The 24635-nt window shown below is 39.1% G+C and overlaps 1 protein-coding gene across 2 annotated transcripts; it reads right to left on the bottom strand.

The window, feature by feature from the left end:
• Positions 1-1651: 1651 nt before the first annotated feature.
• On the bottom strand, positions 1652-23874 carry LOC110213569 (glutathione S-transferase 3-like). 2 transcript variants are annotated; one of them, XM_020993945.2, is made up of 6 exons: positions 23622-23874; positions 22090-22141; positions 14612-14744; positions 9439-9580; positions 5160-5291; positions 1652-3857 (listed from the first exon to the last, which is right to left on the bottom strand). In XM_020993945.2, the coding sequence occupies exons 1-6, from the start codon at positions 23706-23708 to the stop codon at positions 3708-3710; spliced, it is 696 nt and encodes a 231-aa protein (XP_020849604.1). In that variant the 5' UTR covers positions 23709-23874; the 3' UTR covers positions 1652-3707. The 2 variants fall into 2 exon arrangements, with proteins under 2 accessions (XP_020849604.1, XP_078011455.1); XM_078155329.1 differs by lacking the exon at positions 22090-22141 and having other exon boundaries at positions 23622-23709.
• Between the last annotated feature and the right edge of the window lie 761 nt (positions 23875-24635).

Here is a 24635-nt window from a genome sequence, read left to right as displayed (position 1 = left end):
GTAAGTTTTTCCAGGTTTTTCTGAAATCTGCCTGCTCTTCCTATCTTATAGCACAACAGTGTTCCATTACATTCATATACCACAATTTGTTCAGCCATTCCCAAGTTGAAGGGCAACCCCTCCATTTCTAATTCTTGGCCACCACAAAAAAAGCTGCTACGAATATTTTTGTACGTGTAGGTTCTTTTTCCTTTTTTATGATTTCTTTGGGATACAGACCTAGCAACGGCTTTGCTGGATCAAAGAGCATAAGCATTTACCTTTTAGGCTTTTGTCCCTAATAGTTCAAAAGCCTTTTTTGCTATTAAAGAAATTGCAGGTAACATTAAGCACATAGGAAGGCATGATACGATGGTCAGGGAAATTTTCCCACTGCCCCTGAAATATATGATTTATAAGGCTACTTATGACTAAACCCATTTTAGTCATCTTAGGGTATATGAAAAGGGTAGGAGCAGATGAAATGGACATTGATCTCTCCCCAACAAGATGTTGCAGATCTCCCCTGGAGAAGTCTGTAAATGTGCCCAGCTGTAGCTGCTGATGGCCAACTAATTTCCAGGAGCTGGAGGAGGCAAGAGAAGATACACACCAATGTCTCACCTTTTTCTCGCTTCAAATCTGGGACCTGGACAAAGCTCTGCCTGAAATCAATGTCATCAGCCCTATCCTTCCAGACCCTTCTCCAGACTCATCTCCTCCCATCTTGCTGGGTGGTCTTAGGCAGTCCTTCCCTTTTCAGGGCTTGTTTCCTTGTCCCTAAAATGAAGAGACTGGGTAGGTAATCCCTAAGGACCTGGATTTAAATCTTTTGACCCCATTATTTCATGAACCCTGCACAAAATTCACAAGCTAAATGTTGACTCAGCACCCTAGGATCTCTGAAATCCCAAGATGCCTGATCCTCATCTTGGTGGTGAATAGCCACACAATGTTCCAATACTCGTGCATAGTTTTGGAGATCAAAAGCATCTATGTATTATAACGCAGATAACCTTTTGGTTAATATGGCATGGTTCATGTTGATAATCTTACCAAGCCTACAAGTTGGCAATGTTTTTTCTGTTTCATTTGTCGACAGTCATACCTAATGAGCAGTAAACTAAATAGTCTCAAGTTAAAAGAACAGAAGTTAGTGTTGTAGTCAAGTAAAACCTACACAAAAGATAACCTGACGTTACTTCTAACTTGTATTTTGTTTGTTCTTGCTTCCTTGGGCATTATCTCCCCAGTAGACTGAGATTTTTGTTTCTTTTGGAGACTGAGTCTTCCTATCTCAAGCAAATGAGATACTACCAGCAAAGTGCTTACCATTGTGCTTGGGACACAGTCGGTGCTTAATGAATGCTTGCCTTCCCTTGTCCCCAGCTCCCATCTCACTTTGGCTGGAAGTGCAGCAGTTACTCATGAACCAAATCCTCCTGCTCATCAGCCTGTAGGCTTTGACCTGCAACATTGCTGAACCCGCTACTCTTTTATACTTTCTATCCCAATGCAGTACCCAAGTAATTCTTTTTCCCTTCTTACAAATATTTTTTAATATATTTTCTCTTTTTTCTACATCCTCTTTACTTCCCACTTTCTCTGCCCATTACCAGTAGAATCCTCTCTCATAACAAGTAAGTTTAGTCAAATGAAACAAATCCATACATTGGTTATATGTTCAACTTTAGAGGTGGGGTGGAACAGTAGACAGAGTGCTGGGCCCAGAGGCAGGAATACTGACAGTTTTTAAAATCCCACTTCTGGCATTTGTTAGCTGTGTAACACTGGACAAGTTACCTAAGCTCTTTAAATTACCTTTAGCAATTCTGCAACACATTTTAAAAAAAACACTAATAAATTAATTGAGAACTGCAATGATGGAGGGAATCACCATACCAAAGAAATGACAGATCCTTTGCATGTTTGTGGATTTGAAAGTTACAGAGAAAAATGAAAACAATTTTTTGGGAACTGGTTATACTTTATCGACTTGCTCAAATCCTCACCCGAGGTTTGAGTGAATAGATTAAATACTTAAGAATCCATGATTCCATTTCCTTTCTCAAGTCAGTGGGATAACTTTCATTAATTTCTAGTTTGCCAAATTCTGGTCTTCAGGCTTATTTTCTTGGTGAGCACAAAAGTTTTTTTTTTAAGTTCCATTCATGCTTATACATGTGGCAAAAAAAAAAAAAACTCAGAGAACGCAACAAGGCAAAAAAAAGAAAGGCAGAAAGAAAGAAAACTAGAAGGAAAAGGAAAAAAAGAAAGAAAAAAATTAATTCCTACATGGTGTAAGGCACTGTGTATATAATATTTAAAAAATCCAGGTTATTATTTTTCTCCTTTAAAAAGCTTCTTTTCCTCCACCCCAATTTGGAGTAGTCTCATAAGATCATAAATCTAGAACTGGAAGGGACCTTAGAAGTCATTTAAAACATTTTATAGATGGTGAAACTGAAGCTGAGAAATCAAGTGACTTGACAAGCCAGTAATTTGGTATTTCCTTTCTACTTTTGAGCTCCATTGTGGAAGTCTAAATCCTTTTTCTTTGGGTATAGGGAAAGTCTGTTTGTCTTGCTTCATTTTAAACATTTATTTTGTTTATAAAAACAAGAATAACCACAGGCCTTTGCTTTTCTGTATATATGTATTGGAGTTACAATCGGAAGGAGGTAATCGAGAGGGAGTGTCCCAGGAGATGAGGGAGAGAAATCTCGATCAACTCAATATCTGATTACTACCCTACCCCACCATTGTTACTCCATTGATTCCTATGCTCTCTAATGTTTTTAACAGGAGTGGGTGTTATATTTTGTCAAAAGCTTTTTCGGCATCTGCTGAGATGATGATATGATTTGTTAATTTTGTTATTGATAGGATCAGTTATGCTGATAGTTTTCCTAATATTGAACCAGCCCTGCATTACTGATATAAATCCCACCTGGTCATACTATATTATCCTAGTGATAAGTTGCTGTAATCTCTTTGCTAATATTTTATTTTAAATTTTTGCATCTATATTCGTTAGGGAAATTGGTCTATAATTTTCTCTCTGTTTTGGCTCTTCCCAGTTTAGTGATAAGCACCATATTTGTATCATAAAACAGAATTTGGTAGGACTCCTTCTTTGCCTATTTTTCAAAAGAGTTTATATAGTATTGAAATTAATTGTTCTTTAAAAGTTTGATAGAATTCACTTGTAAATCTATCTGATCCTGGAGATTTTTCTTTTAGAGTTTATTGATGGCTTGTTCAGTGCTATTATTATCCACATTTTATACTTGACCTGAGCTTGAATCCTGTTGTACCACTTACTATTTGTATGATCTTGGTATAGGTCACTTAACTACTCTGGGTAATTACTGTTCCAGTAAAAGGCACTTGGAGGGGGGGGGCTGGCTGTAAGGAAGGAATGACACTCAACAACTTCTAAGGTCTCTTCTAGCTATCTATTATATTTGGAATAAAAATGAGAACATAATCTATGATTCTACAACCCTGAGTAAGGTAAGATTCTCATTAAATGAGGTTTTATAATAAGCAATGTAAAGATTAGGTTTTCTGATTTACAATAACCTCTATAGGGAGAAATCATATTTGCTAGTTATTGAACCTAGGAATGTCACAGGAGCACATCCTAGTATTTCTGTGAGCATGACTACAGATAGAAACTAAAACATCAATTGTGCTCTTCAGAACTCTTTCCTTGAGCTGAATATTCACATGTGTTGAAGAAACAAGTCGTCTTCGCCCTTGAATATCTTCTTTACAACTTCCACAGTTGTTTCATCCTCTTGTGGCTTTCTTGGACTACCAGGCTGAAGGAATTTCTGAATATTGGGGAGCTTACTGACTCTAGCTTTGAACTCCTAAAATGAAAAAAATATATATACAAAACAACATGACATCACCCATAAATGAAGCAATTAGCCTTGCACATTGGAGCAGGGCCCCAGGGTTGCTCTTGCCAAGACCCTTTGGAAACTATTTCATCCTGGGGGAAAGCTGTGACAAGCATTTTCTCCCTATGAGCAGTGATGTTCGCAAGTCCTCAGAAACTCCTGGCTCTGCAAATGTGTAAGGCCCACTTTTCATTTATATAATATAATGTATGAAAAAAACAGCCTTCTCTTTTCAAAATGTATATCCCACATAGGTTTTTTCCTTAATTATTTTGTATAGAAATATTAGAAATAACAACGTGAGGTGGTTGATGGAGCACCAGTTAGGCTCCTTACTCAAGAATACATGGGTTCATGTCCTGACTCTAACACATACTGGCTCTGTGACTCAAAGCAAGTCACATAACCTCTTATTACTCCCAATGTTCTATGACTTTAAGCTACAGAGCTACTGTCAATTTTCATTGACAGGTTGAGTTTGCCCAACAGGATTTTCGTACACCAATGAATGGTGGGCTCAGACCACCCATGTCTACAATAAAAACAGCTACACAGGAAATCAAAAAGGAAAGCTTTAGTAAAATGTGATAGATTGTTAGCCCCTGGAGGGCAAAGATCATATTCATCTTTTATTTCCCTACCTCTATTCCCAGAGACTAGCACGCTATTTTGTGCATAATAGGTACTAACTATTGATTTATTCGTGAATAAATTGATGAATTTAACCAATTTAGGGCCATGTCCTAGCATGGCTTCCATTAAAATCCTCCTCTGTTTGCTCAAAGTGGTGTGGAGGAGACCAATAATTCTCAAAAGCTATACCAGTCAAATGAAAGTCTTAGGTGGTTCCACCAACCTGGAAAGACTTTGAGCTTTGGGCCTGGCCCTGGGCTATTTGTCCATCATCTGAAAACATATTCAGCTAAATTCATAAGAATCATCAGCAGAAGGGTGCTCAACAGTTGATGAATGTCTTGGGCCATAGCAGCCCAGGAAGACCATCTATGAAGGAAGCTTTGGGAAATAAATAGAGTTAGGGTCAGTAGAGAAAGGACGCACACAAGGGAAATCCCAGATCTATTAAGTCAACTAATTAGCAAGCATGTATTAATATTTCAACTGTGTTCTAGGGACTACACTAAACTCTGGAGATAAAAAGAAAAACAAACACTAACCCTGCCCTAAAGGATCTTACATCTAAAGGGCAAGACAACATGTAAAGCCATGGGTATGTATAAAATAGGTGGTGACCACATTTGATGGAATTACCTGAAGCTTAGGGAATGCAGAGAGAATGCCAGACTTGAGTTCTTCAACCATTAGGATGACTTCAATCAGCTGTACATCTGCCCAGCTCAACTGGTTGCCAAGAAGATAATTTTTCCCATGGTCTTTTAATGCCTGTAGGACCAGTGACAAGGAGAGAAGGGAAAGAAGGTATGGGAATATAGGGTACATTACTTGTATTCTAATGGAAAGAGCCATGATACACAGAAGAAAACATAGGGTAGAAGGAGATAAGAGAGCAATTTTATTTCTACCTTGTTAGGTATTGAGGAAACAAGCATTTATTAAACACTTTCTATGTACTGGGCTCTGTGCTGAGTGGTGAGAATATAAAGAAAGGCAAAAAAAAAAAGTATGAATAAAAATAAAAGGATACGTTCTGGAAAATTTGGATTCAGTCAAAAGGCTGCACTTAAGGACCTAGAAGGCCACACGTTGCCTTAAGATTGCGGGTTCCCCATCCCTGCTTTGACTGTAATATCTTTTTTCCAGCTTGATCAGACATTTCAGTTTGTCCACTCACAAACCTCTGCCCATTATATTTTCAGACTATCTAAGCAGGGTTGTTGGGAGGATCAAATGAGATAATATTTGTAAAGTCCTTAGTACAGTGCCTAGCACATGGTAAGTGTCATATAAACATTAGCTATTATTATTACTACAATGTAAAGTACTCAGTGAGTTTCTCATGGCATCACCTCACACCAAATGAATAAAGTCTTGACTGTAAAGTCTTGGCTTAAATTCTATTTTAAAATGTATTCAACAAAGCAATAGTGCAAATGCAAACATTTGGGATTTTTTTATGATGTAAAGAAAACCAAGAAACACAGATAGACATGCACAAGTGATAACATACAGTAAGATAGGCAACAGCAATGAATGCAGGGCCACATTCAATTCAACAACTGTGTAATCAATAACACAAAACTCTAAGCAGTATTATTTAACAGGCAATAACCCCCAGGCAGTCAGGTTGCACATTTGGAATCCTACAGGAGACACCAAGTTAGCCAGAAAAGGGAATCTCAGTGGAGGAAAAAAACAATAAATCCTATAATGGAGGGGAGATATTTCAACCAAAAGAAAATATCCTTAAGCTTAAGGAAAGTCACAAAACTTGGAAAATAAAATTTACAAATCCCAAGGACAAGCTAAGGTCTCTTTAGTTATGGTAATCAATGAAACGCATGACATAGCCACCAGGGGAGAGGAATTTGTAGCCTTAACGCCACATGTGGCCCTCAAGGTCCTCAAACGTGGCCCCTTGACTGAATCCAAACTTCACAAAACAAATCCCCTTAATAAAAGGATTTTTGAGGCCAGCTAGGTGGCACTCATTTAGGGATAGTAGATAAGGCTCTGGCTTTGGAGTCAGGAGGACCTGATTTCAAATCCAGCCTCAGACACTTGACACTTATTAGCAATAGGACTTTGGGCAAGTCACTCAACCTCAAATGCGTCCACCAATAAATTAATTCAATACAATACAATACAACATAACACAATACAATAAAAGGATTTGTTTTGTAAAACTTAGACTCAGTCAAAAGGCCATACTTGAGGACCTAGAGGGCCACATGTGGCTTTGAGGCCTCAGGTTTCCCACCCCCTAGACCCAAGTCGCAGCAGAATCAGATTTCCTTTTTTTGTCACTATCCTTTATCCATATTAGGAGCCCATGAGATCATCTGTTGACCACATTCTCAGGCTGTGATGACAATCCGCCTTCAATAGTTGTAGGTTACTGGGACAATTCTCTTAACACAACAGCTTTTTTTTTTTTTAACACCAAGGACCAAAACACCAAGTATTTTTAAACAGATTTTCTCTATGATGGAGTCTGTGAATTATCTGTCACCACAAACTGAAACTGACAGACCCAGCCATCAATTTCTCCTCCATTGTGACAGAGGTCTACGCAATCTGTGTAACAAAACAACAATTTGTGTAACAAGTCTGGTACAACAGATTTTTCTGTTTCAGACATTATTCAACAAATAAACACATATTCATTAAATACTTCTTACATGCATGGCACCTAGGTGGTACAGTGGTTAGATTGCCAGGCCCTGAGTGAGGAAGACTCATCTTCCAGAATTCAAATCCAACCTCAGACATTTATTAGCTGTGTGACTCTGGGCAACTCACTTAACCCTGTTTGACTCAGTTTCCTCATCTGTAAAATGAGCTCAAAAAGGAAATGACAAAACCACTCTAGTATCTCTGCCAAGAAAATCCCAAAAGGGGTCATGAGGAGTCAGATACAACTGAAAAGTACTGAACAAGAACAACAATGCATAACACTGGGTTAAGTGATAGGGATAAAAAGGCAAAAAATAATCTAATCTCTGTCATCAAGGAGGTTGTACTATACTAGGCAGAAGATACTATAATATACATAGAAAAATGTAATGCATCATATACATGCTGAAAACACATTGAGGAGTTGTGCAAAACATGCACTTCATTGCCACTCAGAATTATATAGAAGATTAAGTTGTGCAAGGAACCTGGAGATATCACCTAGTCCAACCCCCTTCTTTTTCAGGTGGAAAAAAGGAGCCCACTGAGGTTAAAGTGATTCACCCAAAGTATGGAGAGAGAAAATAGCAGAGCTAGAATTAGAACCTAGATTTCAGATCTCAAATCTAGTGTTATATTTTGTTCCCTCTCACATTCCAGTAAAGCTATAATCTGTAAAGTCACAGTCTAGTAACTTACTAGAGACGTCTTATGGATTAAATTCTCAACTTGGAATCAGAAGGACCTTGATTCTCCTTCTAGCTTTGCCACTTACTGTGTGACCTTGGCAAGTCACTGCACTTCTCTGAGACTCCATTTCATCATCCATAAAATGGGGATATTTGCATTGCTAACCAACAGGGTTGTTGTGAGGATTAAGTAAAATACTGCTTATAAACTATTTGATAATCATGAAGCATTTGATAAATGTAAGATGCTGTTATTAGAGGATTTAAAGCTTTTCCCAACCTGACTCCAACCTACCTTTCCAGCCTTGATTTTACACTGCTCCCATTCACACAGTCTAAAGCACAGACAAACTGGCCTTCTTCCTATTCCTCATACAAGACATCCCATGTCCTGACTATATATGTTTGCCCAGTTTGGCCCCCACACCTAGAATGCACTTACTCTTTACCTCAACTGTCACAGAGTCCCAAGTTTCCTTCAAAGGTCATCTCAAAAATCACTTCCCACATGATGACCTTCCTGACAGCCCCTCCCCCAATTAGTAATATCTTCCCCCCAAATTACATTGTACTTATTTATGTGTGCATACATATACCCATACACACACACACACATAAACACATGTTTTTAGGTAAAAGAATGCAAGCTCCTTGAGGGCAGGGTCTATTTCATTTTGCCTTTGGGTCCTCAGTGCTGAGCACAGTCTCTGGCATGCAGTTGGCTCATTAATAAATGCTTGTGGAGAGGTTGTTGCTATTGCGTCTTCTGATGCAGTTAATGTGTGTGTATTAAATGATTTAGTAAGTCTTCATCCCAAAAGAACTAGATTATACCAACTTTATATACAGGTTCAAAAAGATCCATTTTTATGGAAAGAACTCTCAAGAGTTTTGCCACCAGCCCTTCCTTCATTTAACAGTCTAAAAAGGTGTATAAGAAGTGAAAGAAATCAGTGCCAGGACTAACCATATAATTTTTCAATGCTGAAAACAAATACAAGTGCCCTTCACTGTGTCCCCTGATGTTGACTTCTAGGTAGCTGCCTATCTTATTTTCTACTTGTTCTAGCTCTTTATGAATTTATAGGATCACAGATTATGAGCTAGAAGTGACCTTAGGGGTCATTACGTCCAGCTTCCTCATTTTACAATGAAGAAATTGAGGCCCAGATAGGACAACTGACTTGCCCCGGGTCACATAACTGGTGTCTGAGGTAGGATTTGAACCAAGGTCTTCCTGACACCAAGTCTAGCACTTTATCCACTATAGGATGCTGCCTCACTTTGTGAAGCTTAGAAAACTGAGATCCAGGGTTACAAAGTGATGTGCCCACATGTCTACAAGTAGTAAGTGTCAGAGGCAGGATCTGAACTCAGATCATGGGTCTACAGAGCCAGTGGTCTTTCTTCTATACCATGGGCCCTCCAACGTTTCTGCATTGTCACTTGTATTGCTCACATTGTACTTGCTCAGAGCAGAGAAGGTGCTTGTAATGTCAGTCACTATATAAAGGGAGTGTATCACACTCTGTCCCATTGTTCCATACCTTCTCATACACTGGAAAGAATCTTTCAGTGGCTCTCTCCAGGATATAGTTTAAAATCTTTTGTTTTTGTTCAGGCAAAGAAAATGGGAAGTATATCATCATGTCATTCAGATCCCTCATCCCTTCCACATACATGTCAATACTGGAAAAGAAAAATAGCATAAATAAAAATAGGATTACTATTAACTATTACTATTAACTCCAGGTTTGAATGGCTATGAATTAAAAACAGAAAAGTTTGTATTTTATCTAGAGTTAGGGAACCACTGGAGACTTTTGAGCAGGTCTAATTTCCTTTGTCTTGTAGTATTTGTAGAACTTGGTCATCTTTTGGAGACTTTAGTACTCATCCTTCCTTCTAATTTACATATCTTTGTTGATTTATCTGGTTGTGCTTTAGGGTTTTAAATTTCATCACCTTGAAATTATCACTAGTTTTAGTCTTTTTTTGAACCCTATTACTCACTTCTTGAAACTCTCCCTTGGTTCGTAGGTATATTCCCAGGGCTGTACTACAAATCTGCCTCAAACTCTTCTCATGTTGAAGGATATATTTTTCCCAGGTTAGGGCCTGGGTCCCTAGCCTACATAACTTCTGGGTTGGACTTAGCTCTCTCACTGTATTTCAATCCACATTCCTTTAGTCCTAGTACAAGCAAACACCTTGACCCCTTAACCTAGTGCCTTCTGTGCTTCCTTCTTCCTCTAACTGGACTGCATCAACTTCTACCACTTTTGGGGAGCTGGGGTATGATAGAGTGGATATTCTGTACAGCTGTAGACTTGAGGTTCCTTAGGGACTGCCCCAACCAGAAAGAAGCCTGATTCCCTTCCCCAGCCCACTTCCTCCTCACATAGCTACACAGAATCAATGCCTACTGCTTGTAGCAATGGCAGCTGGAGGTGGGATGTGTGCTCAGAGGGCCTACAATAGGAGGAGAGTCCTTGTGCAGGTCCAAGGCACAAACCCATGGATTGCTTTGTATGTGCTATGGAGCATGATGGCTTATAGCTCATAGAGGGGTGCTTAGAGAATGTTTTAAGAATGAGTGTTGCCAAGTGTTTATTCATCAGGCTGTTACCTTGTTGGGCATCTCATGGTTTTTCTCCTGTAGATTCAACTGTATTACTCTACCTCTGGCACACAGTTACTCTTTTGAGAGGGGCTTTGAGAGTTAGTGGGGACCAGAGAAAATGCCTTATTTGGGATCTTGTTGGTCACCATACAGAAGTTTTTTCATTCTTTTTTAAAATATGGTCATCCCTGTGCTCTAAAAATACAGGATTATAGATTTAGAACTAGAAGGACCTCAAAAGCCACTTAGTATGCTCCTCATTTTACAGATGAGAAAACTCATATTCAGGGATGTTCAATGATTTGTCTAGGGTCATGCAAATATTAAGCCTCAGATGTGAGTTTTGGACTTAAGTCATATGATCATTGACATAGAGTTGGAAGGGACCTCAAAAGCTAAGGAATCCAACCACCTCATTTTACAGATAAGGAAACTGAGGACCAGAGTAACCAAAAATGGTGACAAAAATAGTATGCATCAGAGGTGAGATTGGAACTCAAGTCATAGAGCAGCTGGGTGTCTCACTGGATAGTGTCATGCCTGGAGTCAGGAAGACCTGAGTTCAAATTCAGCCTCAGATACTTAAAAGCTGTATTACCCTGGGCAAGTCATTTAAGTCTGTTTGCCTCAGTTTCCTCATCTGTAAAATGAGCTAGAGAGGGAAATGGCAAACCACTCCAGTATCTTTGCCAAGGAAACCTGAAATTGGGTCACAAAAAGCTGGATACAATTGAAATGACTGAACAACAACAATATAGGATCATAGACGTACATTTAGAAGGGACCTCAAAAGCCAATTAGTCCAACCTTCCCTCATTTTACAGGTAAGGAAACAGAGAACCAGGGTAATTACAAAAGGTCACACAGGTAGTATGCGTCAGAGGTGACATTTGAACTCAGATCTTCCAATTCAAGATATAATGTTCTTTCTTTGGCAGCTCAGTGAAGGGTGTATAAGGTCCTATGATTAAGTCTAAGGATATAAAGACACAAATGAAACAGTCCCCCCCCAAGGAGCCTAAAGTCTCCTTAGGGGGTATAGAAGGATAACTTGATGAAGGAGAGAGAAGTACCTACTAAGGAAATCATGGAACATTTCCCACAAGAGGTGGCCTATGAACTGAGCCTTGAAGGAAGTTGAGAGTCCTAAGAGGTGGAAGTGAGGAGGAAATACATCCTAGGCACATGGTTTCTGACCTTTTTCAGTCTCAGGGCCCCTTTGTTGGGACAAAAGATATTTAATCAATTCGCCTTTGCCAACACCAATAACCCCTTCTCCAGAGTGAATGAGAAGAAAACATGTTACTTTTGATGAGTCCAAATGGAACTATAAAAAGAACATTGGCTCAGATTTTGAAAACCTAGATGGACTAGATGATTGCTGAGATATAGTTTGGATCTAAAATTCTGGGATTCTTTGGAAACATGATTTCTGATCCCAGTGTTGGCACAAAATAGCCCAGTGACTTTGATCCATTTCTTGACCATTTCTCCTCCCTGGGCTTTAGTGATCTTATACAATAAGAATTGTAATTCTGTCTGCCTTGCAGAATGAATGTCAGGATAAAATGAAATCTTGTCCATGAACATACTTTTAAAAATATAAAATGTTATTAGGACATACCTATGAAAGATGCCATACGTGAGCTATTAATTCATCATTATAGTGTAGACTCTAAGATTCATCATGGAGAAGTAAAGAGCAGGGATCCTTAGCCTTTTATGTGTCATAAGCCACTTAGGACCCTTTCTGGTTAAGCCTATGGACCCTTTCTCAGAATAACGTTTTGAACACATAAAGTAAAACACAGAGAATTAAAAAGGAAACCAAGTATGCTGAAGTAGTTATCAAATTAAAAACAAACCATGTTAATAGACTCCAGGTTAATGGAGCCAGACTTGGAATTAGATGACCCTTGTTCAGTACCATCTCTGACACATACTGGCTGCATGACTCTAGACAAGTCACTGAAAGCAGCTCTCTAAGACTCTAAGACATAGTTGTTGCTGACTTGTATTGTTAGAAATGGTTTCCCTACTGGAATTCCCTCTGCCAATGAAATCCTAGGTCATACCTAAATTGTAACATCTGTGCTACCAGGGACTTGTCCAAACATCTGTGGGAGAAGCTTTGAGTACTCACCCTACCTTGAAGAACAGCCCTACCTAGAGAAATGGAATTAGTTTAAAATAGTTGCCTCTCTCTTAAAACAGATCTATTCATTTCACGAACAGTCATCACTGACAATTCAAATTGAATAGGATAACTGACTCCTTTGAACCTCAGTTTCCTCATCTGTAAAATAAGAGGGTTGGAATAGATGATTACTAAGGTCACTTTCAGCTCTACATCTGTGATCCTATTATGTTGAACACTTTCTGCTTTTCCTCTGAACCAGAGATTTTTAACCCTTTTTTTATTGTGTCATTAGCAATCTGGTTAAGCCTATGTAACCTTTCTTAAAATAATATTTTTAAATGCATAAAACAAAATACACAAAGGAAACCAACTGAATTGAAATATGGTTATCAAAATATTTAAATAAACAAGGTCACAAACCCAGGATAAAAACATTGCCTAATCCAACATAAATGTGTTAGGCCTCAGATAAGGAAAATGGTCCCTCTACAGACTGGCAGCGAGGACCTTCATTAGAAGAAAAAAAGCTTAATGGGAAAAAGCTTGATTCAGAGCCTTTAAAACATCAACCTCTGTTTTAAAGGACATTTTCACTTGGTTTAGAAAAGCTACAAAACTAATCAATCAGCATTTATTAAGAGTCTACTTTGCGCCAGGAACTATGTTCAATGCCGGGTATACAAAAAGAGACAAAAGACAGTCCTTGCCTTAAAGGAGCTCACAATCTCTTGATCACCACTGTAAAACAGAATTCCGCATGAGTTGTTCTGGTTTTGTGTTTTCATCTGCACCTATGATTTCATCAGCATGAGCTTCTCCCTCAACCACACAAATTGACAAGTCATCTGTCACTTATCATTTTAGGGGGCAATGAGAGGCTAAATAACCTTTCAAGAGTCAAAAAGGTAGTGTCCAAACCCGGGCTTGAATCCAGCTCTTTCTGACTCCAGAACATAAAAAACTCCTTGAGAATAAAACTTGTTTCAAAATATTTCCATTTTTTGTTTTGTATCCCCATAGTCTAGAAAAGCACCTAACATATAGTAGGTCCTTAATAAATGTTTGTGGATGATTCATCCAATGTGGGTTGCTTTCCATTATACAACATGGTCTTTCTATAATGAGCTAATAAACATAGACACTAATTTTTAAAACACCTTCATGTTCACTGAGTTAATTTAAAGTGAAGATATTTATCGTTTTTGAACTCATGATTTTTCAAATCACTAAAAATTATTTTTAACTTGTTATTATTGTGTTGGTTTTTTTTTATTATCTCTAAAGCCATTATTTCCTATCTCCTCAGCCAGTCGTCTAGCTGTCTGTGGGTGGGCTAGTCCACTGCATATGGGCCTTAAAATATTACTGGAAATAGATTCATAAGCAATCCATTAGAATATAAGCTCTTTGAGGGCAGAGACTGTTTTTTGCCTTTTTGTATCGTCTGAGCTTAGCACATGCTTGTCACATAGAAGATGCTTAATAAATGTTGATTAACTGATTAATAATTAGTGTACAAAAGCCAGTATCATTATTTTATAGTCAGCTATCTACTACAAAGTTAGAGATCTTGGTGTTTTTTCTCTTCTGACATCCCATTACTTTGCTACTCCCACCTGGTAGAGATACCCACTACAAGGCCAAGCCCAGTCTAAGAGCATCTCAGATGGGGAAAGGAAATTAGAAAGTTTTACGTATTCATAACATGCTTATAAAAGCATTATTGCTTTTATACAATAAAGAAGATAAGTGTTCAACACAATCACATTGGGAGACAGAGGTTTCAATGAATAAACAGCAAGCTGTGGAGTCAGGATTTCCTGGGTTCAAGTCTTGCCTTTGAACTCTACTGGCCATATGACCCAGGACAAATCAGTTGCAATTATTAAGAAGAAATTTCCTAAAATGAAAAAGGTGGCTTCTACGTTCTGTCATAAGCATGCAATGATTACCGTACATTGCTCTCTCCTTCAGGTCCTGCCCATACAAGTTGTACTTTGTAGCTATATATTTCAGGATGGCTCTGGTTTGTACTATGTACATTCCATCCATTTCAACCATTGGCACTTGGTCATACATTAGTTTTCCACCTAAAAACAGGGGAAAAAAGTTAAGTCAGTAGCTTACTGCCCTTCACTGGAGTACAATCATGGAATCATAGTGCTGGAACTACAAGCGACACCTATTTAAACTCTCTCATTTGACAGTGAAGAATAGTTCCAAGATGATCACAAGACCTGTTTAATACATATTCATTCCTTTGCCCTGTGTTTACCAACATAGGTGGTACAGTGGAAAGTGTTGTGGACTTGGAATTAGGAAGACCATATTTTGAAACCTGTCTCAGACACTTGCTAGCTATGTGGCCCTAGGCAAATCACTTAACCTGTTAGCATCAGTTTTCTCATCTGTAAAATAGGGATCATAATAGCACCAAGTTTACAGGGTTGTTGTAAGGATTGCATTTATTAACAGCTCTGCCTTAAGGTGCTTATAAATCATTATATTTGTATATATTGCTTCCTTTTAAAGAGAACAGAAAAACTTTCATTTTTTTCATCTTTGACATGCCTCAGATAGTAGCTGGTACACAGTAGATGCTTAATAAATGCTTGTTAATAGACTGATCCATCCTCTCTCCAGCTCCCACTGCCATGCCCTAGTTTTCATCAGCTCCCATCTAGATTGCTCCAAGATGTTTCTCCTTGATCTCCGCCTCCAATCTCTCTCTTTTCCAATCTGTCCTCTCTATAGAGTCTTTTGGAAAGATGACAGTTATTAAGTTACTTCTTTGCACAAAAAAACTCCTGTAAGTCCTCCTTTGTAATGTAGCTTTTGCATATAACACATCATTATTCTTCTGTTTAAATGTGATAAATGATAAATAGACTGTATGTTGGAAGTTCTTCAGTTTTTTGAGCAGTTAGCATGTTGAACAAGACGGCCAAAACTTTTCACTACAGATTCTTTATTTTTGCATAGGTAGCTATGATGAAGGCAGGAGCTGTATTTGTGATTTTACAGAGATAAAGTAGTACCACAGAATAGTGTATTTCTGCTTTGGGTACTAATGATTAAATCTTTAATCAGGTTTTCAATTATATTCTCTCCCTTTTATAAATAATTAAGCAGACATTTATAGCTTTGTTGACATACATTGTGTTTATTTTGTATTTATACTGACTTAATATTTAAACCTGTGGACTCAATGACTTACAAATAAAAGAAATTACCTGAAAAATAATTTGGGGGCTCATATGAAAACAAACTTCCTCATACCTTTTGATCTGGATGTTTATTTTGTAAGTAAATAAAAGATTTAATTTTGTTATTTTCTGTTTAAGTTTTATAAGATATGTAGAAATTATTTTTTAATTAATTAAATTTGATTAAGCTAAAATTTATTCGCTGAATTTAAAACTTATTCCTTTTGGTACCATAAAAGGGCAATGCTGTGCTTGTAACATATCAGATTTATTTCTCTAGAGACTTTTGTTGTAATTAATTACTTATTAACATTTATCAAAGTATGAGCTTTATTGTCATTTTAAAATCTATTAAAGAATTGCCAAAAGACTAAAAAAGAAATTATGGAGGTCTTCCATGACCTCCATAATCTTTCCAGGCTTGTATCCCACCATTTTTTACTTCCCATCATCCCTCTCCTGGCCAGACCAACTGCCTTCGTTCACTGGCCCTGAGATGCCTTGTACACCTAACCCTTTCAACTTCAGAACTCATGATCTGGGGCCCTTTGTCAGATTGGTGAGTGCCTCAAGAGTCTCCCATAGCAGACTGGCCCAATCCATGTTTCCCTTCTTTTCCCAGCTGTCTCTTTGGCAGAAGCTGCTTTGGCCCTGGTTCATACTCTTTGTAGCCTCTGCCTCCTTTGCAAGGTTGGAACCACAATCAAATCAATAAGTTCATTGCTACTGGAAAGGTTGTTATCAATCTACTCCTCTAAGGCTCCAATCACCATCTCACTAACTTTCCAAATCAAAATACCCCTTCCTGACCACCATTCTTCTACCTGTGTTGTCTACCCCATTAGAATAAGGCATTGTCTTCAGTTGCTGTAGGGTTTTTCTGTATCCACAGATCTTAGAATAGTATTTGGCAGACAGTAAATGCTTAATAATTGATTTTTAATTCATCTATCACCTTCATTTATCCCGTGAAATGGTAAACCTGGACTACTTACCTTTCTCCAAGGATATCATATGCATAGCAATGCAGACCATTTCATACCAGTTAAGTGCCAATGTCTTCATGTGAGAACGGGGGATGGGAGAAGAGGTAGTTTGCATTTGTCCTCAAAGCTACAGAAACTACCAATAAAACTACTAAAACTGCTCTCTTAAAAGTCACCAAATGACTTCCTATTGCAAAAATCCATTCCCTGAGGCTGTTTGACTCTCTTCTTTTCAGCCTCTACACCATCTCTCAGTGCTTTTTATCCTTTCCCACAGCTTCAGCTATCCTTTCTGTATGTGGAATTCCTAAAATTACATGAAGGAATGAATGAAAAGGCCTTTTTTAACTATATGCCAGTCACTACGCTAAGTGCTAGGCATAAAAACCTAAGCAAGACATTTCCAGCCCTGTAGAAGCTTACAATTCTAAAGGGGAAAGAAAATGCATAAAGCAAAGATCGAAATCAGGAAAGATATGCTTATGGCAGTAGGAGTTGGAAGTATCCTATTGGCCAAACACGCCTATCAGAGCCCAGGATGCTGGGGTCAGAGGGAGAGTTCTGGTGTGATAGGGATGAGGAGTATGGCCAATGTGCAGGCAGTATAGCTTGAAAATGGCTGGAAAGGGTGTGCTGTCTATGGCCAGGCAAGATAAGGCTTACCAATCACACCCAGTCAGAGTTCTAATGGGAACATCTCTAGTACTGACCTCTTTAATAAGTTTCATATTCCCCTTTCCAACTGCCTATTGGACATCTCCACTTGGAGGTAACATCAGCACCTCAACTTTCATGTATCTAAGATTGAACTCATTATCTTCCACCTACTCAGCCCACAGCCACCCACCCCCCAAAAAAACACCACCACTGCCTGATCCTGTTCCTGACTTCTTTATTTTTGCCAATGACACTACCATTTTTAGGGACTCCTGCTCACAATTCCAGAGTGAGAAAGGAATTTTAAAATTGTATATTAATCAATATGATATGTGCAATGAATATACTAATTTAGTTTTCTCAAGAGCTGCCTTTTCCAGCTTGTGAGTCAGACTCACAATGCAGCTAAGCTCTCCCAATTGATTTATTCACCTCTGAGAAGGAGGGAATGTAGCTGGTGTGAGCACATTCAACCCTGCCATCTACCCACCTGAGATGGAAAGTGATGATGAGACTTTGGAATATGACTTTGGGATGCTATGGAATTATCATGACTTCCTCACCTTCTCAGGACAGCCCAGTGAAAATCAGAAACAGGTTTCCCATCTACTAGACTGTTTACTGCTTCCCTAGACTGGAGCGGTAATTAAAATTCTAAGACACAGCCAAGTGAGCATCATTCACGCCTATGGAAATGCCCGGATGACCAACCAGCAAAAAACCAAAGTTTTAAATCCTCAAACTCCGGAGGGAATGGCACCCATAGTACAGGTCCTTATGGAACTTTCACTTTGCTCCATAAATATAGCCTTGGTATATCCATCTTACTCTGAAGACCTACCAACTCTTAGCCCTACAAGAGAAGGGATTGTCCCTTCCCAGAAAAAAAAAAACGCTTATCAAAAAGCAGGGAAAGCTTCAAAAGGAGGGATGTGAACTTGTTAAGACTATGGCACTATGGACTGGGAGTTTTCACAAGGCTGCTGTGAGATGTGTCCCACCTGTCCCAAGAATAACGCACCCAAGCCTCTGAAGCCTGCTCCTGGCCAGTTTCCTCTCCCAGATGTGCCCTTTGAAACCTTGACTTTATCCAACTGCCACCTGCCCTTGGATACCAATATGCTTTGGTTATGATCTGTATGATTTCCCAGTGGGTGGAAGTGTTCCCCTGTTGAACTGCCATAGCCTCTGGGGTAGCAAAAATCCTTCTAGAAAAAAATCATTTCATTATGGGGGGTTCCTAAAGAGACAGACAGTGATAGAGGTACCCATTTGACAAGAGCCTCATTAGCTAAGTTCCTTTCATCCTGGCCAATCACTCAGCACCTCCATTTTGCCTATCACCCCCAGTCATCAGGAATGTCTGAAAGAGTTAATGGGATACTTAAAATCACGTTAGCTAAAGTCTCTGAGGAGCTACTTATTCCCTGGCCCAAAGCCCTTCCTTTAGCCCTGCTAAGCCTTAAGGCTAGACTATTTGGTTCCCACAAGCTCAGTCCCTATGAGATAGTAACAGCACGCTCAACGTCACCATACCTGTGGGTGGGAAGCACAGTAGCCAAACGGTCCCTCCTATAATACCATATTACACTGGCTCAGAACAATCAGAGTCTTACCAACTGGTCTCATAGTCCCATTCCTGAGAAACTCTAACGGAAACTCAGCGCCTGGTCCAACCTGGCAACTGGGTCTACTGAAGATGTCACCTCCAAAAACACTCCTGGGAGCCAAGGTGGAAAGCCCCTTTGAAGTCCTGCTCACTACTCCTACTGCAGCCAAACTCCAGGGAGGGGACTCCTGGATCACCTTGTCACATCTCAAAAGGGCAGTATCACCCATTTGGATTTCAGAACCCACAGGTGACCTGACCCTAAAGAGTAAATGGTCCAAAGCAGCTTACAGCTGAGGTGGACAGCTGTTCCCAAGACCCCCAGGATGAGAAGAAGACAACAGCTGGTGTAGAACAGCAACCCAAGAACCTGGATGTGTACTGGGGTCTGCAGTTACTCCCTGCATGAAAGAAGCCTTTTTCTCCTTGCTCACTGTCCCCTCCATCTCTTAATGTTCGTGGAAGTAGCAGATTATTTTTCTTTCACTTTTATGTTATACTTATCTCCTTAAATTGTGATTAATGCAAATTTTGCTATTGAAGATAAAAATTCCTGGAACTGTAATCTGTTTTGAGGTTTGATTTCAGGAATAGTTGTCTGAATTGTCACAAAGCCAATAAGAGAAAATGGCACGTGCAGCAGTCAGAGGACTGCTAAGGCCAATGTCTGCACCAGGGAAAGGTTGTGAGGATAATTTAGGGCATAGTCTAAGCAGAATCCTCCTGACATTTTCCCCCATTGTGTCAATTCCTTTCTGGAAAAGGAAAATTCCCACCTAGTTAATCCTGTGCTTTGCTTTAACATGACTGGCTGTCAGATGTGACTCATGCCTGGAACCAAACAGAGTTAAGGGAGTTTTTCCCTTTATATGACAACTATGTCCCTCTTTTCCCATTTTATAGCAAATTTCTACAATCAAGAAATCTTTCAAAATCATGTTTCAAGTGAATGTTACTCATCGGCCTTCAAGTGTCGTTTTGACCTTTTTGGCCCAAAGGAAGGAAGGAGGAAGGAAGTTAAAATTTTCATATTAATCGATATGATATGTGTAATGAATATACTAACAATTTAGTTTTCTCAAGAGCTGCATTTTCCAGCCTGTGAGTCAGATTTACAATGCAGCTTAAACTGATTAATCAAGGCTTGACAAGGCTCACAATCACTGGCATGTTTCTGCCTGCGTACCTGAAGTGAATCGAATCAAAGACTGTAGAAACTGTTCCCATCACAAAACTCTGGTTCTATACATTAGGGGAGGTGGTCACAACCCTCTAAGACTTGACTCCAGAATTGCTGTATTGTGAGACCCATGGGTTTCTCAGGGAAAAAACACTAAATGATTGTTTGTAATCCACCTTTCCCAGTTGTGATTTAAGTAGATAACCTGTGCTTTTACTTCAGCTAAAAGAACATTTCTCACTCTGAAACTGATTAATTAAACTACTTGGTTACTGACACTCCCATTCACAGGTCTGCTTTGTGCTGCTCCTAGCATTCTCAGGTTAGAGACTAGCTCAGTAAAAATCCTGTTAACAAGGGCATCCTTAACTTCTCCCTCACCCTATCTCACATATCCAGTCAGCCATAAAGTCCTGTCAGTTATGTGCCAACCTTACCATCCCCACTGCCTAATTACCCCATTACCTCAATGCCCCACATTCAGGTCCTCATTACTTTTCATCTACAAGAAGAGACACTGTGGTGTGGTGTAAAGACTACTGGACTTTAAACCAGAGCAGTTAGGTTCTATCAGAATCCCGGCTTTACTGCATGTGCCTATGTGACGCTGGTCAACCGAATTAACATTCCCGAATCTCAGTTTTCTCATCTGTAAAATGGCAATACTACTACTTGTAAAGAACTATGTATAAACTCTAAATTTCCACTTGGTTCATTATAAGGCCTACGGCTGATGTACTGTCCATTCATCTTCTTGAGTTAGGTCAAATCTGCCAGCCCCTCAATCTCCTTACTCAAAGTTCCAACATTCCTATTTCCTGACTCCTAGGCTCCCACACTTAATAATCACCAGCATTTTTATATTTTAAAATTTGCAAAGAACTTTGCACTGCATATCTTATCTCCTTTGATCCTCACAACAACTGTCAACCATTTTAGTGATGAGGAAATTGAGATTGAAAGTTAAGTGACTTGCTCAGGATCACACAGCACAAAGGTCCCACAGCAACTGTTTGAGGAAAGATTTGAACTCTTGTCTTCCTGACTCCAGGTTCAGCAGGCTATCCGCTGCACCAACTAGCCACCTTGAGTAAACACAGTTTATAGAGGGCTAGGACTCTGCTTCAGAGGAAAAAGTTTTGCTTTCTAAGTGGGAGGGGGTTGGGAGCCCTACTTGGAAAAAAGAAGGAAATAAGCATTGACTAACTGCCTGCTATGTGCCAGGTACCACATGAAGTGTTATTTTTAAATATTATCTTGTGTGATCCTCATAGCTCTAGGAGGCAGGTACTATATCACCATCACCACTTTAGAGTCCAGGAAACAGCAAGGAAACCCAGCAATATCAAGTTTTTTCTTAAAAACAAAACAAAACAAAACTCCAATAACTCTCATTTGCCTACTCTTTCCTCCAATTCATAGAATCATATGACCCAACTCCAACCTAACCTTTCCAGTCTTAAATCCCATCACTCTTTACTTCCACCACAATTCTATAGAAGGCAAAAAAAAAAAATGTTTCAGGAGGAAAAAAGCTTTACTTTCTTCCCTGATGTGGTTGTTTTGAAATTCAAACCCTACTTCTCAGGTACAGAGAAGCACACATGTGTACTGTTCCATGTAATTCCCTGTCCATGATATGATTAATAACATGCTTTTTTACAACTGTAGAATCAGAGAATTTTAGGGCTTCAAAGGGATCTTAGAGACTTTCTGCATGTCTTTTCAGGCAAGGCAATGGTGGTTAATCTGACTTTCATGGACCAGCACAGCACAGCAGCAAGGTTTTGAACTCACTCTTAATTAAATTGTCAAAATCTTCAGCTGTTTTGAAAAGCACTTCTTCATACTAGAAAGGAGAAAAACACATGAGAGTATCAGAACAATGGAATCATGAAATGTTAGCACTGAGAGGGACTTCGAGATCACCTAAGACAACTTAGAACACAGGAATGGGACTCGCAAAGACCCGAGTTCAAATCCTACCGTAGGTACCTATTTTCTAGCTGGGTGATCCTGGGCAAGTCATTTAACTTTTCTGGGCTTCAGTTTCCCCACCTGCAAAAATGAGGACTTTGGACTAAATAACCTCCAAGGTTTCTTCCAGCTCTACCTCTATGATTCTGTGATGCTCTCGTCCAACACTTCTCAAATTTTTATTCTCAGAATCCCCCTTTACATTGTTAATGCAATATTTTTGAGGACCCACCAAAAGAGCTTCTGTTTATGTGGGTTCCATTTATTGACATTTGCAACATAGCCATTAAAACAGCTAAATTTTGATATATTGTAATTGTAAATTTATTTTTTAAATTTTAATTCATTTATTATATTATATATGAACCTAATATGTGTGTCCACTCACGGTCCTCTTAAAATCTCTGCAGGGCTTTAGGCCTAACCTAGCATGCAAGTACAAAAGAAAGAACTTTTAAACATTAATAATTTAGATTGATATGCTAGAAGAAATTATAATAATCTTTCAGCTGGTAATGAATGATTCTCCCTCCACTCTTATATTGGTAAATCACTTCACCTTTCTGGGGTTCAGTTTCCTTTCCTGTTAAATGAGATTAGAGGAGCTAATCTACAATGTCCCCTTTCAGCTCTGCCTGACTCCTAGCATCTGAGGCACTTCAGTTCTGCTAATCATAGGAACCTACTCTGTAGCAGGATAGAAAATGCAACTACTTTGAGCACAGATGGGTAATGTGGTTACTTCTTTTTAAATATTGAAAAGTTTAGAAACTTCGTAAAGACTTTAGGAAGAATTTGCATATAAGGAATCTGAACCTTCCCCAATCCTGACTGAATTTTTTTTAAGTCCACAAAAACGTAGATTATTTAAATCTCTTTAAAAAATAACACAATTTCTGTTCCTTGATATTATTCAATTACAGTATAAGATCACGGAATCAAGGAATGTTAAGGCTACAAAGGATCTCAGAGATAATCTAATCCAACTCCTCTATTTTACAAATAATGAAACTGAGTCTCAGAGATGCAAGGAGGTTTGCCTAAAGGTATATAGCTAGCTGGTCCTATCACCAGGATTTGGATCCACATCTGCTCAATCCAAGTCCAGAGAACTTGCCCCTGGGCTCTGTTTCCACTTTCAGAAGGAGAACATTAATTAACACTTAATGATCTAGATAAACATGACTTTGAACTGAGTCCAGAGGCTCAGTTCACTGTTAAAAAAAAAAAATAATTACCACGATTAGACCCCTCTTTAGGGAGTTATTAAGGAAGCTCCACTTGATTTCTCTTCTAATAAATACTCACTGAGTCAGAAGAAAAAGCACAAAGATAAGAAATGAAGCATCTACCTCCACCCCAGCAGCTGCAAGGAGCCAGCGCACCGATTCCATTCTCCCTCTGCCATCAAAGTAGTACAGTATGGGCTTCGCAGCCATGATTCTCAGTTCCTGGTTTTCTGAAAAACAAGAGAGAACCAACAGCTTGACCAGGACCTCAATAGACGAGCTTTTTTTTGCAGCCTTGGCTCCAGAGGAGGAAAGTGAAAATACTAATAGACACCGACGCGGCAGATGGCACGGGGGTGGGCTGGGGGTGGGGGGTTGGGGGGAATGCAAGAGGGGAGAAGAGGAAGGAGGATCACGTGATCGGCAGGGTTCAGACCTCCCACTTTCTCCCAAATGCGGGCAGCTAGGCCCGGATCTATTTAACTGATTTTTGAAATGCATTTGGGACTTTGGTGAGGATCTTAACCTGGTCCACACAGGATATTTAAAATGTAAAGATGGAGTTTCTTTCTTTGTGTAAGGAATGTCTACTAGGATAATTTTATCATTATACAAAGTTGGTCATCTAGATCTGGGTATCATATGGATCTCAAATAACTCCCTGTTTTACTCCAGGTATTGTTTGGGGGTGATCCTAGTTATGCAGATGTGGAATTTACTATCAAAACCCAGGAACAATAATTCAAATTAAAAAGTTTTTATTTAGGACGAATACCAAAATAAATCATATAGATTCCGGTGCTGATTTATGTAGTGAACTCCCTGGAGAGGAAATTCCCTCTGCCAATAGCACATCTACCATTGTCCTGGGTTTTTTAGTCTGAGAGTTGCCCGGGACACAGAGAGTTAAGCCCAGGCTCATCCAGCCAGTCGGAGTCAGAGGCAGGATTAAAGCCAGGTCTTCTTGAAGCTGGGTCTACTTATAACCCGTCTTTTGCTCTCCACTGTACAAAACCATTCCAAAAAAATGTACATTGTTACCTTGCCATAAGGGCTCATTTGAAATACATGAGGGAAATGACCCAAGAAGTAAAGAAATACATTTTCCCATGGATTCCCACGCTGCCCATGAGAACG

The sequence above is a fragment of the Phascolarctos cinereus genome, unplaced genomic scaffold (assembly GCF_003287225.1).
Source record: "Phascolarctos cinereus isolate Bilbo 61053 unplaced genomic scaffold, phaCin_HiC Scaffold_5;HRSCAF=322, whole genome shotgun sequence".
Lineage (NCBI taxonomy): Eukaryota > Metazoa > Chordata > Mammalia > Diprotodontia > Phascolarctidae > Phascolarctos > Phascolarctos cinereus.
This window is presented reverse-complemented; position numbering and strand designations above follow the sequence as displayed.

What these genes read in the sequence shown, in the direction of transcription:
- LOC110213569 (XM_020993945.2), bottom strand. Translation starts at nt 23,708, where the DNA reads ATGGCTGCGAAGCCCATACTGTACTACTTTGATGGCAGAGGGAGAATG. An exon ending in TTTTGACAATTTAATTAAGA is followed by an intron (nt 14,745 to 22,089) that starts GTGAGTTCAAAA and finishes CCCTGTTTTTAG; the next exon opens with GTGGAAAACTAATGTATGAC. An exon ending in TCTTTCCAGTGTATGAGAAG is followed by an intron (nt 5,292 to 9,438) that starts GTATGGAACAAT and finishes CTGGTCCTACAG; the next exon opens with GCATTAAAAGACCATGGGAA.